At 40.3% G+C, this 12,961-nt stretch overlaps 1 protein-coding gene across 4 annotated transcripts in view; it reads right to left on the reverse strand.

Annotated features, from left to right (window-relative positions):
• The window catches only part of smurf1 (SMAD specific E3 ubiquitin protein ligase 1), a 33,070-nt gene extending 20,309 nt beyond the window's left edge, over positions 1 to 12,761 (reverse strand). For 2 of the 4 annotated variants that reach the window (XM_079457351.1, XM_079457348.1), the window contains exon 1: positions 12,424 to 12,747. In XM_079457351.1, the coding sequence (XP_079313477.1) occupies positions 12,424 to 12,478 (55 nt within the window). In that variant the 5' untranslated portion in view covers positions 12,479 to 12,747. Of the gene's footprint in view, positions 1 to 12,423 lie in introns of all 4 variants that reach the window. The other 2 variants (XM_079457349.1, XM_079457350.1) reach the window with 2 other exon arrangements.
• Between the last annotated feature and the right edge of the window lie 200 nt (positions 12,762 to 12,961).

The following is a 12,961-nucleotide window of genomic DNA, read 5'->3' on the forward strand; positions in this document are numbered from 1 at the left end:
GTGATGTATTTCAGTGTATTGAAATCAGAGTGTGCGAGGTGTTAAAATGATCCCATTTTTGTTGACCTTAACAGATGATGGAAGAGAGTGTTTTGAAACACTTTTTATCTATAAGAGAGAAGAGCCAGAAAGCCTTGTTCGAGAATATGTGGCATGTACATAGATCTGTTTTCCCTTTTTTTCCCTCTCTCATGTTCTCTTACCTGGTCACTTGAGAGAAAATTATTCATTTATTAGTTGTGTATTTGATTTCATTAATGTCCTATTGCATTCTACTTATGCACTTATCTCTAAGGAGGACACTTTAATTCTAATGTTAACATTAACCATTTTTTTAAATTTGTCTCTTGTACAGAGAATGGATCCAGGGGGCCAGAAATTGTGGCCCTATATGAAATGTAGAAATGTATAATCGATTTTATGCAATCAAATATCAGAAAAATAAGACAAACAACTGATTTTCCAGCATTGTATAACTGTATATGTTTTTGGTTGAAAATCGAAGTTTAAGATTTTACGTTTTGATTTGGGAGCCTTACAACGAAATTTTTTGAGAACCACTGATCTAGATAATGTTCAAGAGCAGCACACACACCGAAGTGTGTTTTTCCTGTTGATTTAACTACGGTCAAATCTTAGTGGGTGAACAAACAAACAACACTTCAGAGATACTGCTGCCCAGCTGCACAAACCGACAAACTACCCTGTCGCAAACGTTAAAGTAGATCGGCCGGTGCTATTTGAGCAGTGGTGTACACAGAGCTGCCTGGGGCTGTACAAACAGCACTGGCGGTGCACTTTCATTAAGCCCTTTGAGAGGAGGCCAAACAGAGTCTGGAATGGAGTTATCAGACATGGGAGATCATCCACCGTCTTAACCATTTTATTACAGTGGATTAGCGGCCAGACATGGACTGAAAAACACCGGTTGTGTCAGTTGAGAGTCAGAACGCTTTGTGAAGCCAATCTAGAGAACTTTTTATTGGTCAATTACAGATGTACAAAAATGACATCAAAGCGTAACGATCTCTTTCCCTCTAAATCCATAAGATGATCTGTGCACAGTGACTTCAGTACCTTTTGTCAGGACAGCTGGTGTGATGACTGATGAGGGTGGGTGCAAAAGAGACAGAAGAGGCTCTATTCTTGGTTTCCCACCCACTCATTCCCTGACTTTAATATAAAGCCCAGCTTCACCTGGGAGCGTCCGAGAGCTGGTCCATAAGCAGAGACGGTTCATATACTTCACTCGAAACAGAACATGTGTAACCTAAGAGAGATTTTTGGTTGCCTTCCGCATTGGTCTGCAACGCAAGCACTTTGTTGATATATGGGGTAAAAGCTTGCTGGCACTGTAAAGTTCACACACAATGGTGTAACTCACCAGGGTATGAGCCGGGGGTTATTTATCTCTGTACCTCATCAATATGAGCAGCACGTCTGATGAGGAGAGCTTTAAGGGAGATGGAGGATTTTATGCAGGTGCAGAGTGGGGAGCAGGAAACCGTTTAACATGGGGCACATGCTGTGCGTCAAGTCGCATAGCTTCTGAATAAAATAAATGACACATAGAAATGCCTATTGGATCTTAAATTCAAAATATAGTCATTTTTTGTCACAATAATTTGGATTTTTATTGACTGATGAACTGAGACTGGTCAATATTTACTTTATTGTTGTAAAATTATCGGACGTGATTTGTGGGTAAACTACTCCATCTAGAGATAAACAACAAGACAGAGGCTTGACTGGGCCTGGCCAACTCATTTCCTGCCGGTCAGAGATGACACACAGCACTACTTCCATTCATAGCTAAGGTTTGAATTACAGCAGCGTAAGGGCTGGAAGTATACTAGAGGGGCTGGATAGCACACACTTGTGTTAAGCCCCGCCATGCGCAGTGCTGAAACACAAGACGCAGGGCCCCCGGTGCGAATTAAATATCCATGAGCTTTTCCGGAGTTATCCTCCACCCTCTTTCCATGGCCAAATCCTTGCACTACGCTGAACATTGAACTGCGGAAAGCCATTTTGTTTGGTCGATGGGAATGATAAATGTTTTTTTTAAACGTTTCTCCATCCACCCAAATGAGTTGTCAGCCGGGAGAGTATACAGGAATGCCAAACATCCACATCTGCATGAATAGACAAGACAATTCCTCCCTTACAGATACAGTAGGTCAGCCATTCTGACTTTCATGCTGGTTCCAGAGGTAAGCTCCCCTAGGAAGAACCACAAGGACAGGGAGAGGCAGACACACTTCCCCTTCAATGAGTCACTGAGAGTGGAAATAAAGGGAAACCTGAGCCATACCTTGGGGGAGAGAGGTTGATGCACAATGACGCATGCCATTGCAATGCATTCAGTTAGGCAATGACTAGAGAAGGACATCCTGTGTGGTGCATTAATCACAGGACTGAGCCAATTCTGAAGAGATTGCAACCTTATGGTTACGACGCCGGCAGATGTCTGCCTGTCTGTGCTTTTGACAGCTTGTCTGACACAGCCAAAGGTCTCCAATCATCAGTATTCGGTATACAGCAATAATCATTACCGTGCATTCAAACAAGCTTAAAAACTGAGGCTGTCTGGCCTGATAAAAGCTAATTGGTTCCAGAGAGCACACATCTCTTACAAAAACGACCTGTGGGTCTGTTTAAAGAAAGCCCTTTGGTCAATTGTCATGCCTGCAGAGATACATGTAATGCTTCTTATAACCCGCTGATCACAACACATCTGCACTGGCTGGAGACGAGAGCTGAGAGGATTGCTTTCACAAAAGAAAAATCCTAATATCACACTGGCCTACATCTGTGTCTCGTCAGCGAGTGAGAAACATAATGCAGAAAAGTACAGTCAAGGCCTGCTGGGATGAAATAATCCCAACGTTTAGCCTTTCTTGTTTACAAACTCAGAAGGAATGCATCCTACAACAGTATTTGTGTCCGTCAGTGACCCGGGGAGGTGACTGCGTGACCCCTGGGTGCCGTGCAGTAACCTAAATCCAGACGAGGCGCGTGGGAGCCAGCCAGGCTGCTGAGGGAGGCTGAACTCACCACATGAGCTCTTCATCCTGTCTGGAGGCCCAACAGACTTGCAGCACAAAACAGCACTGTCTGCTGCTGACCACAATGTAGTCTCATTCTAACACGTAAATGCCTACCACGTCAAGCATGATGTCCTATATATAAATAAAAAGTGTATGGGAAATGGTCTGTGTACTTAAATTAAGTAAATAAAAGTGACAAAAAAACAGCCATTCCGTCAAATAGCCTTAATCTGTAACATTACCGCAATTATTTACCGGTAGTTACGTTATATAGGTATGATATTTTCACTAAAACAAAGATGTTTGACATGTCGCCCAACTATTGACTATGCATTGACTATGCTTCGACTATGCTTCAGGTAATAAAGAAACAGCTTTGTTGAGTTGATTTGAGCATCCTGAAGGCACGTTGTGCCTTAACATGCTAAGGTTTTCGACTATCAGCAGCACGCTTCAAATCCTCTCTTTGGAGGAATGGGCGATTAATCGGGGATGGGCGATTAATCGGAAAGTAACCAAAATTGACATTCAGGACCAAAGGATTTTACTATCCGTGTCGACGGGTGCCGCTGCCTCACTTTTTTCTATAAATACAGCATTATCTTTGGACGTACACATATATGAAAAACAGTATTAGAAACTGTAAGTGGTCTACTTTTACGTGCATTCACTCAAGATCACAACAAAATGTTGCGCTTTTGTAAAATAAAGAAAACAAACAGGACGAGTTATCAGCCTTCTCGGTCTTCACTCCGCTGCCATATTTCTGAAACTCTTTACTAAATTGATCCAAAACTCTGCAAATACTTATCACACAAACATGAAATGTTTGTCTAAAGAAAGCTTAAAATGTCTGCTTTTAGATGATCCGATTCATATTGAAATAAAATAATCCATGTTTATGTAATATGCATTCAAGACCGGTACAGTTGAGAAATATTCTTCCTCCCGTTAAGTGACTTTCAGTCCAAAATTTTGCATATTGGGGAAATTTAGATATACTGTAACACGTTTACTTCCTATTTCTTTAGACAGACTGGTGAGTTTTAAGCTGTGTTTAACTATAAAAACAAGAGTTCAACTCAGTCCGTTTCTTTCATGTGACAGCTCTTATGACTGCAGGACGTGACTCCAGGGTCCTGAAGTACACCGCATTTCGCACGACATGCAGACAGACGATTTCAGCTGCAGCAAAGGCAATGTTTCCAAAAAATTACAAAAATATGTGTATTGTTCGCAACGTAGTCGCATAAATAGTTTGTATTTCCTTTGATTATTTAAAAATAATATGAGATAAGAAATGTTTAATTAGAAAAAAGATATTTAATGTACAAACCATGTCAGTGAAATACGTCAGTGAACCCTAATAAAAAGAACCTAAGAACAATAAAAAAAAAACAATCGTTATAAATAATCGAGAAAATGCTCAATTAATCGAGATTCTGATTTTATGCCAAATTGTACAGCACCCTCTCTTTGTTCCCTAAATGTATCTCCTAAAAACAACCAAAGCTTTGGCTATCAAAGCACTGATTTTGTAACAAATTCACTGCCTTCCATAAATTTCAAGACAATTGACGTCAGGCTTCAAACAACCTGCTGTGAGAAACATTCTGGGCTTATGCAAATTGTGTAGGCCTCCCTTTTTGTGTGAACACAATCACAACGCAAAGCAAAAGGCAAATGTGAGACACAAAAAAGCTCACTGTCCCAAACCCCTAAAATACCAGCGACTGCTTTGGTTAACATTTAATTCAGAAATAAGGATTGCATCAGAGGTCGGTCACAGTTGACACTAGCAACCTTCATAAAGGGTCACACAACTAATTAGTCTCACCTATGTTACTCTTCTGAACATTCAGTTTAGTAAGCATCAGACAAACAACATTTCACAAAGAGTGAGTCAATCAAAACATACAAGGTTAAACTCCGGGTTTTTCCTACATTGAAACGTTTTTGGCGGCCGCCAAAATGAATTTTTGCCCCGCCAAAGGTTTATTTGATCATGGAATGTGATTTATGGGCAATGTAGATGACTGCTGCGCTTGTGAAGACTGCAGGAAAGAATGAACGGAGAGCTTGTGCACTCTCTCTGTGTTCGATTTCATTCTGTATTTCGCAGAATGCATATGATCGGAAGTCACTACAAAAATTAAACAGCTATTAGATTATTAATGATAATCTTAAATCTATAATTTACCTTTATTTTTATCTAGCCTTGTTGTGGAAGCACTGTCGAGCTTGTGCAGAGGCTGCAGCCTTTGCCAGAGGGGAACTGGAATCGCCTGGTTGGACCTGGGTTCTCCGGAGGATTTATTTTTCTCCATTGGAGTTTTGGGTTCATCGCAACCGTTAGCATACTATTTTGCACGGTTTGCCTGGCCGTGTACTGTATATGTGCATATTGTGTGTGTGTATAGTGTTTTGTATGTGGATGTGTTTGAATTCCATGTTAACTTTCATCTTTTGCAATATCCTATGCTGTGATTAACACACAAAGTGTCTGATAATGTCTGATTTGCATCCTAATGACTCCTTTGAACCAATCCATTTTACTGAACTATTATCTAGTGATTATGAAGTCAGTAACGTCCTGACTGTTACCGGACACATGCATGCTGTATGGAGATTGACCGATGATGCAAAAAAGAACCGTATCTGCCCAAAGTCTGATCCAGAATATCAGATCGGTGCATCACTACTAAAAAATAACAACTGAATAAAATGATAAATGATCAAATAATGATATTGCATTTATATTGGATTTATATCAGTATTGGATTCGCAGTTAAAGAGTTGGGTACATCTTCAGCTACCACCGAAGACCAATTTTGCCCCAGGAAAAACCCTGAACCTGTATGACCTTGAAGTCCAGCAAAAGACCTTCAAGTACAATAATGCAACAATTCTTTGAGGCAGATAAGAAAAAGCCTGTGGCAAGGTAACATACATGACATAGGTTTCAGTCCCTGCATGAATACATAATTTTAAAGATAAAGTGCATTTAGATGTATAATACCAGCAAAAAATACAGATAAAATACATTAGAAATATGCAAACAATATGCAAACATAAAACTGCAGTCCATAGTAAAATAAAATACTTAATATTTACAGGGCTCAAGACTGCGAGTAAAATGGTCGCAAATGCGATAGTTTTTTAAAAAAGTGTGCGATGTAAAAGTTTACAGGGTCGCATTGGTGCGAGTTGCCCCGCCAAATATTTATTTTAACATTTAATGTGATGTATAGGTGGTGAATGACACACTTGTGATAAGTGCAGGAAAGAGCGAGCAGAGAGCTCCTTCGGTCTCCAAAATAAAGTGTGTGTTTGACTTCATTTGGTGTTGCGCAGACCGAAAGGCATAAAAGCATTGCGGGAGAGACGGCTCCATATGCTTTTAAAACGCTCTGACGGAAACATTGATGTCACATTTCGATCGCTCTGCGCGGCACTTAATGAAGTCGAACACGGCGGTTTCAGAACTATCTCTTTCCCTCACACATTTATCAAAACCAAGTTCGTAAGACAGAATGCACGTTTCACATTCAGAGAATATTTTTTACCTTAATTACATCTGGATGTGAATGTGCACAAAAACATGTTGCCTTTTCTTCCTTGACAAGTGTTCCGCACATGCAGAGGACATTAAATAAAAATCCTATCCAGTGAAGTGTTTTCCTTGTTAACTTCTATGTTTTGCGATGTCCTACTGCTGTGAAAAACAAACAGCGCGTCACTGTCCGCTAATGTCCGATTCGTGACCTAATGACTCATTTGAACCGATTCATTTTGTTGAAACAACTCATATGTCAAACACTGAACTCACGAGACTCGCTGTCTGAATCCATCAAATCAGTCACTCAAGACACCTCTGAACACAAGCGTGCTTAGACCATTTGACAAGACTGTAAGATTAGTCAAATTTAGTGTTTTAATGCTTATTTATGACAATGTGTAATATATAATAATTTAGTTTTGAGTTTCTCTAATTCAATTTAATTTAATGTGGTGAAAATAAAAGACTGTTATTTAAAAATGAAGGCCAGGGGCAAAATTACAGCTTTTTGCAAAAAGGGCAACAAAGAAAGATTTTGACAGGTTATATGTGTGTCAGATCATTTCATAGCCAATATATAACTTGAAAGAAATTCATTATGGTATGGTCAAGGTCATTATGATTACTATAAAAACGGGTGCGACCAAATTGTAAGTTGGTTCAACCAACTGAGAAAGTGAGTTGCACCAGTGCGACCAGTGGGAAAATGAGTCTAGAGCCCTGCATTTATAAAATAATAAGTAGCAGTACAGACAAACGTCACAGCCTGAAATAAATGCGAACTATCCGTAAAACAGCAGTTCAGTTAAAGCAAACAAATGGACAAACTCCAGTACATTTCCTCTGTATAACAACTGTCTGTAGTTTTCATACCGGGTCCGTTCAACAGAGATACGTTATTTACATAGGACCGGTAAAGGCCTGGCTTTGATCAATAGTGTCAGTATACAGTTCTGAATACGGTCAGAATAAACGGTGTCCCCTGCAAGCCCCCAGCTGCACTCCACGTCAGGAATCACACAGGAATGTCTGAAAGAACACAAGCCCCACATACCTAAACCATGAACTTGAAATACTCATGCGTGAGTGTGCAGGAGGACAGGAAGAGAAAAAGATAAAGAACAGAGAAGATAGAGAGAGAGGAAACAGGCCAGCAAGCTGCACATGACACCGAGAGGATAACAGTAGATCAGCACTGGCGCTCCCTAAGAAACAAGGATTCCCCAGTGCCCAACCCCACACGCTCACAGTCACATATCTATCCCTCTATTCAGAAACCCTATGCTTTGTAGGTACCGTGCAAGTATACATAACTTAATTTACACAAATATACAATCTTTTGCACCACCTGTTAAGATTAAATTATGTTGTTACACACAAAAAACAAAGTCAAATGGTGTCAACCCTTATTCCAGCAGTGGTTGTCAACTCTATTCCCCTTATCCTACACAAAGATTTTTAGATCGTGAAGTAGTCTCCCAAAATTAGTTCAATAAGTTTGGTTTGTTTAGGAAGTTATCCATTTTTACTGCTAAGGGTCCTCCTGGAACAGGGTTGGGAACCACTGATTTAGTCTACGGGACATTAAGAAACAGCTTTTTCGAATCACTTTCAAGTTTAACAGATCTTGGTAGTCGCCACCATCACCACAAGTTAAACACAGCTGTTTAACAGTACCAGTCAAGCCACGTGTTTTAAAGCCGGAATGCTTAGGACCTTGCTGTTTATTACCCCATTTGAGTATGTGTGTGCAGCAGCAGTAAATTAATTATAAAGATGGTGTAAGATTAACAGAAATGAAAGAAACCAGAATGGCTAACATTACATTTAGCAGACGTTTTTTCTCCAAAGTGACTTACAAATGAGGTAAACAATGGAAGCAATTGGAGCAACATAAGGACAACAAAAAGCATAAGCGCAGTAAAACTGGTCTCATATAGCCTACCACAGTATACAAAGCTACGTTTTTTTAAGGATAGAAAGAGTAGAACAGAGATTGAAGTCAGATCTAATTGAAGAGATGTGTTTTTAGCCGATTCTTAAAGATGGCTACAGAATCTGCTGATCTTGTAGCAGCAAGCAGATCATTCCACAAATGTGAAACAGATCCAGAGAAGGTACGTGAGAGTGATTGATTCCCTTTTTGGGATGGCACTACAAGACATTGTGCGTTTGCAGAGCGTAGGGATCAGGCGGGTATAGCATGGCTAACGTAGTATAAAGTTAAACTCAAATTATGATTGTGTGTAGGAACTATGCGTAGCTCTCCAAGAAGCCAGACGTGCACCTCTCCAAAAATGTAATAACGTGTCAACTCAATGCCGACCCTCCACAGACCGCAAGCGCTGTGATTGGTCTGTTTGAACCCCTACATCAGGTCAAAAAACTCCGCGACAGCGTCATGTTTACTTAATTTCCGAATGAATTATCCAAGTGAATTGTTTGTTCTTTCTTTATTTAACATCTCAAGCTGCAACATAAGTGATTGTTTACTTGCCGCTATCACTGCTAATGCTTCTAAAACGAGCTGCTTCTTCTTCGGCTCTTGTATTGGTTACACAAGCAACAAGCAACACGCACCTGGACACTGACGCCTAGTGGTCATTGCTTGTCGACACAGACAACGACGCACAAGTTTAAAACAAAGCCGGTGCGTTCCAGGTCCTATGCACAACCATAACTTGAGCTTTACATCCAACTTGCCTCATTCAATAACGCTACAAAAACAACTGAACAAACACACTAATCCACAGTCCCTCAGGCCAAATCGCAACTAAAAACATAGGCAAGTGCTTTCACAGAGCTTTACAGCAAATAGCTTTCTGACTAACGAGGAAACAAAAATGAGAAAATAAGAAACGGAGCATTTCTCCCTTATTACTTTGTAACATTGATCAGTACAATAACATCAGAGCAAGCTGAAGTGCAGTCTGAGCTGCTTGTCTAAATGATGGCATACAAATAAATATAGAATTTTGAATTTTCTTGGCATGGCACTGTCCTTCTCAGGAACATACAGACGGTCTATGACCTCACTGATAAGGTCACTTTTACAGTTTTCCCAACCAAACACCTTTACTCCATGTCAAGAGTAAAGGTGTTGATTGTCAACACGTGTCAGATGATATGAAGTTGAACATTGAAACTTTCCACAAGGAATTTTTACGTAAAAAGGTTATTAAAGTTGACTAAAGACAATAGTCACAATGGGATTGAACAGCAACCTGAGGACAATGACATTTATATGCCAGGCATGTATCCTCCAAAAGGTTTAGGCTAATATGCTTTAGTATCATCTTTGTGGATATTAGGGATGCAACAATACAGCTAACAATAAAGTGTTTTTTAATTCTTCTATGCGATTAGATAGATAGACAGATCCTTTATGGATCCCCTTTGGGGAAATTATTTTGCATGAGCAACCAGACATAACAGGATGTGTGGAAGGAACAGTAAGAGGTTCAGGAAAAAATGGCTTTATTTAAAAAAACGTTTAAGCAAAAGTCTTGTACAAATACCTGGTGTTTTGAATGAATGTTAAGATTTACACTTGCATCTCACAGCAGTTCTTTGAATACTGTTCATCAACACGCCAGTAAAATAATCTTCTTGAAGAGGTTTTGAGCATCAGTATTTAAAATAACTGAATGAAAACTTGCAATTGCTGTAATGGAAGTAAACAGACAAATATGCAGTGTGCGTTAAACACTGCAAACAATAGCACTCAATGGCCAAGGCCAAAGATAATATATATTACAAGGTGTGCCACTGCCATTACAATAAATTGGAAGAAATGCAATGCTAAATAGTTGGACCGAGGCGCTCGTGCTATGACATAAATAGCTATCCGAAAGGCCGATGATTAGCATGACTTTTGTTAAACGGACTTTGGCATGGTGCAGTAAACGCGAACATGCTGCTTTCAAATGCAATGCAAAACATACATTCCTGATGTGCGAAATTCGGACATATCATTTTGGTACAATGGGGATGCAATGAAGCTGCTAAATTCTGGTGCTTCCGATGGCTAGTCCACGTTTGTTATACTCAACAGCACATTGCTTCTTGTGTTGAAGGTAGCCTCGCCTCACCACTCGCCATTTACCTGTGAGGATGAGTTTATCTATCTCAGCGCACAGACATACAAATACGGACATTGCCAATTCAGAGAGTAATTAAGCGCACGGAAATAATTTAAACTCAAAACCGGAAAACCGCAATTTACTTGCATGTATTGAACCGTGGAGGTCATACCAAACGGTTCAATATTATATTGAGAATCGTGGCGTCCCTAGTGGATACCAGATTATATGCCGTAGTCTTCTGCAAACACCCAGAAACTGTGTTCTCTTACAAAAGCGTAAGGAGAACACTGTTTTGATTTCTATCATTGAGATAAATATCTCGCGATCTTCTGTAAGCTAAATCCTCTTGACTTGAAAATGCCAAGTGAGACTAAACCGTAAACTAGGCATTGAAAAGTTTCAACACTCATTGTTTTACGAGACAGACATTCCTTGTCCAATTAGAATTCCTTTCATGGGCCCAGGGGGGAAAACAGCACAGCTGGAGGCACTGGGTTTTCCTGTGGGCCTGAGCCATCCACCTCGGCACTGGACATCTCTACAAACAAACTCTCAAGTGGCAACAGACCACAGGAGATGTTCAGACACAAGCACATCTGTGCAAAATAGAAACTGAGACAAAATCCCATTCAGAGCTCTCTTGTTGGTGCCAGAACAAAATGTCTTTACATGGTGTCACCATGGCCTCTGTCAAAGTATTAAGAGCACATTGGCATGCTGGATGACAAAATCCAATCACACAATGTACTATGTACTATGAAAAGCCCAGTTACACCCAACAAAAACCATCACATCATCTCACACGTGATATTTACAAATTGTACACGCAATTCACTTCCTTGTTCTAGTTGCACGCATCACTAACAGTTTACAGTAAAGAGGACTAAACTATGACACCAATCTGGCCACATTAAAAGAAAATATGTAAACCATGTTCACCTTGTAGTTTACAAATGAATTTATCTTTAACCTTAGCACATCCACTATTCCAGTAGACCGAAAATGACATTGATCTTGGTCAATATAAACATAATTCAGTCACGATATGTCCGAGATCAGCATGCATCACTAATTTCTTGCCTAATTAACGCGAGATTTCAAAAGAGCAGGAAAACACAAGTGGATTGTGAAACAATATTAACATATAAAGATCAACCCCTCCGTTCCTTTGTTAACGTGCCTCATTACTCTGACCAAATACGGTTATAAGAGGCAGATTCAACACGAACCCTCGCTGAATAGTTTGGCAGGGAATCGCTCAAACATGGCAAGTTATTAATATATAACGGGGACACAGACATACAGATGAGGGGAAGGGAGGAAAAACAGCTGCCTCTGCTCCATCCGGTTAATACTCAGCTGATTTATGACTAATCCAACCCAACAATCCATTCACGGAGAGCTGCTTTCGGTTGGTGGGCTCCAAATAAGTGAAAAAACAGCATATACGCAAACTACTGAACTATTTATAAAGATGCCGGTCGAATTTCAGCCTGGTTTTCGTGTTAGCATGCGTTTCTCCTGGCTTAGCATGAAGAGCCCGGCTGCAGCAGAAGCTAGCAGGACACTCTCCTAGCTAACGTTATCCAGATAACGTACACGGCAGCCACAACCACACATACACCATGTTCAAATACACACTATTCAAGTAACCCAATGCCTAAAATGTCAACAAACCACATGATGGTTCAAACACACTAATACATGAGGGTATTTGCGGCTATTTTACCTGTCAGTCGGATTTTGATGCTTGACCCGTTCCTTCGAGTGCCAGGATTCGACATCACTCCCACAAAATAACCAACGAACTTTCTCTCAGGATAAACCCAAGACGCTCGCTTAAAGCGTATATTAAAACGTAAAAGAACACGCCACGGTAACGCGTGGGTCGTGCATCTGTTTCTAGACGATGAAACGGTATTATTTTCGTCTAGCAAATCCCCCGGTAGGTTTCAGACTTAACAACACGGGCTAACATTTTTTAGCTCGACGGCGTTCTGACATCACGTTAGTACAGCTGTACGTGCACGTACTCGCGGCTCGTCGTGCGCGTTTCCGCTTTGCGCCGGTAACTTGGGATTTAAAAGCACATATAATTCACAAATCCTTTATGCTAGAAATCGTACGTTTCTCGCGTTCAATATCCGCATGTCAACGCCGTAAACGTTTACTCTAAATGTGTTGTATTGTTTAATTGTGAATTATAGTGACGATCTGAACAAAGCATTTTGTAGCACGCGTTTATAAATTGGTATATGGCATTGTTT

Source organism: Barbatula barbatula, assembly GCF_947034865.1.
Source record: "Barbatula barbatula genome assembly, chromosome: 5".
NCBI lineage: Eukaryota > Metazoa > Chordata > Actinopteri > Cypriniformes > Nemacheilidae > Barbatula > Barbatula barbatula.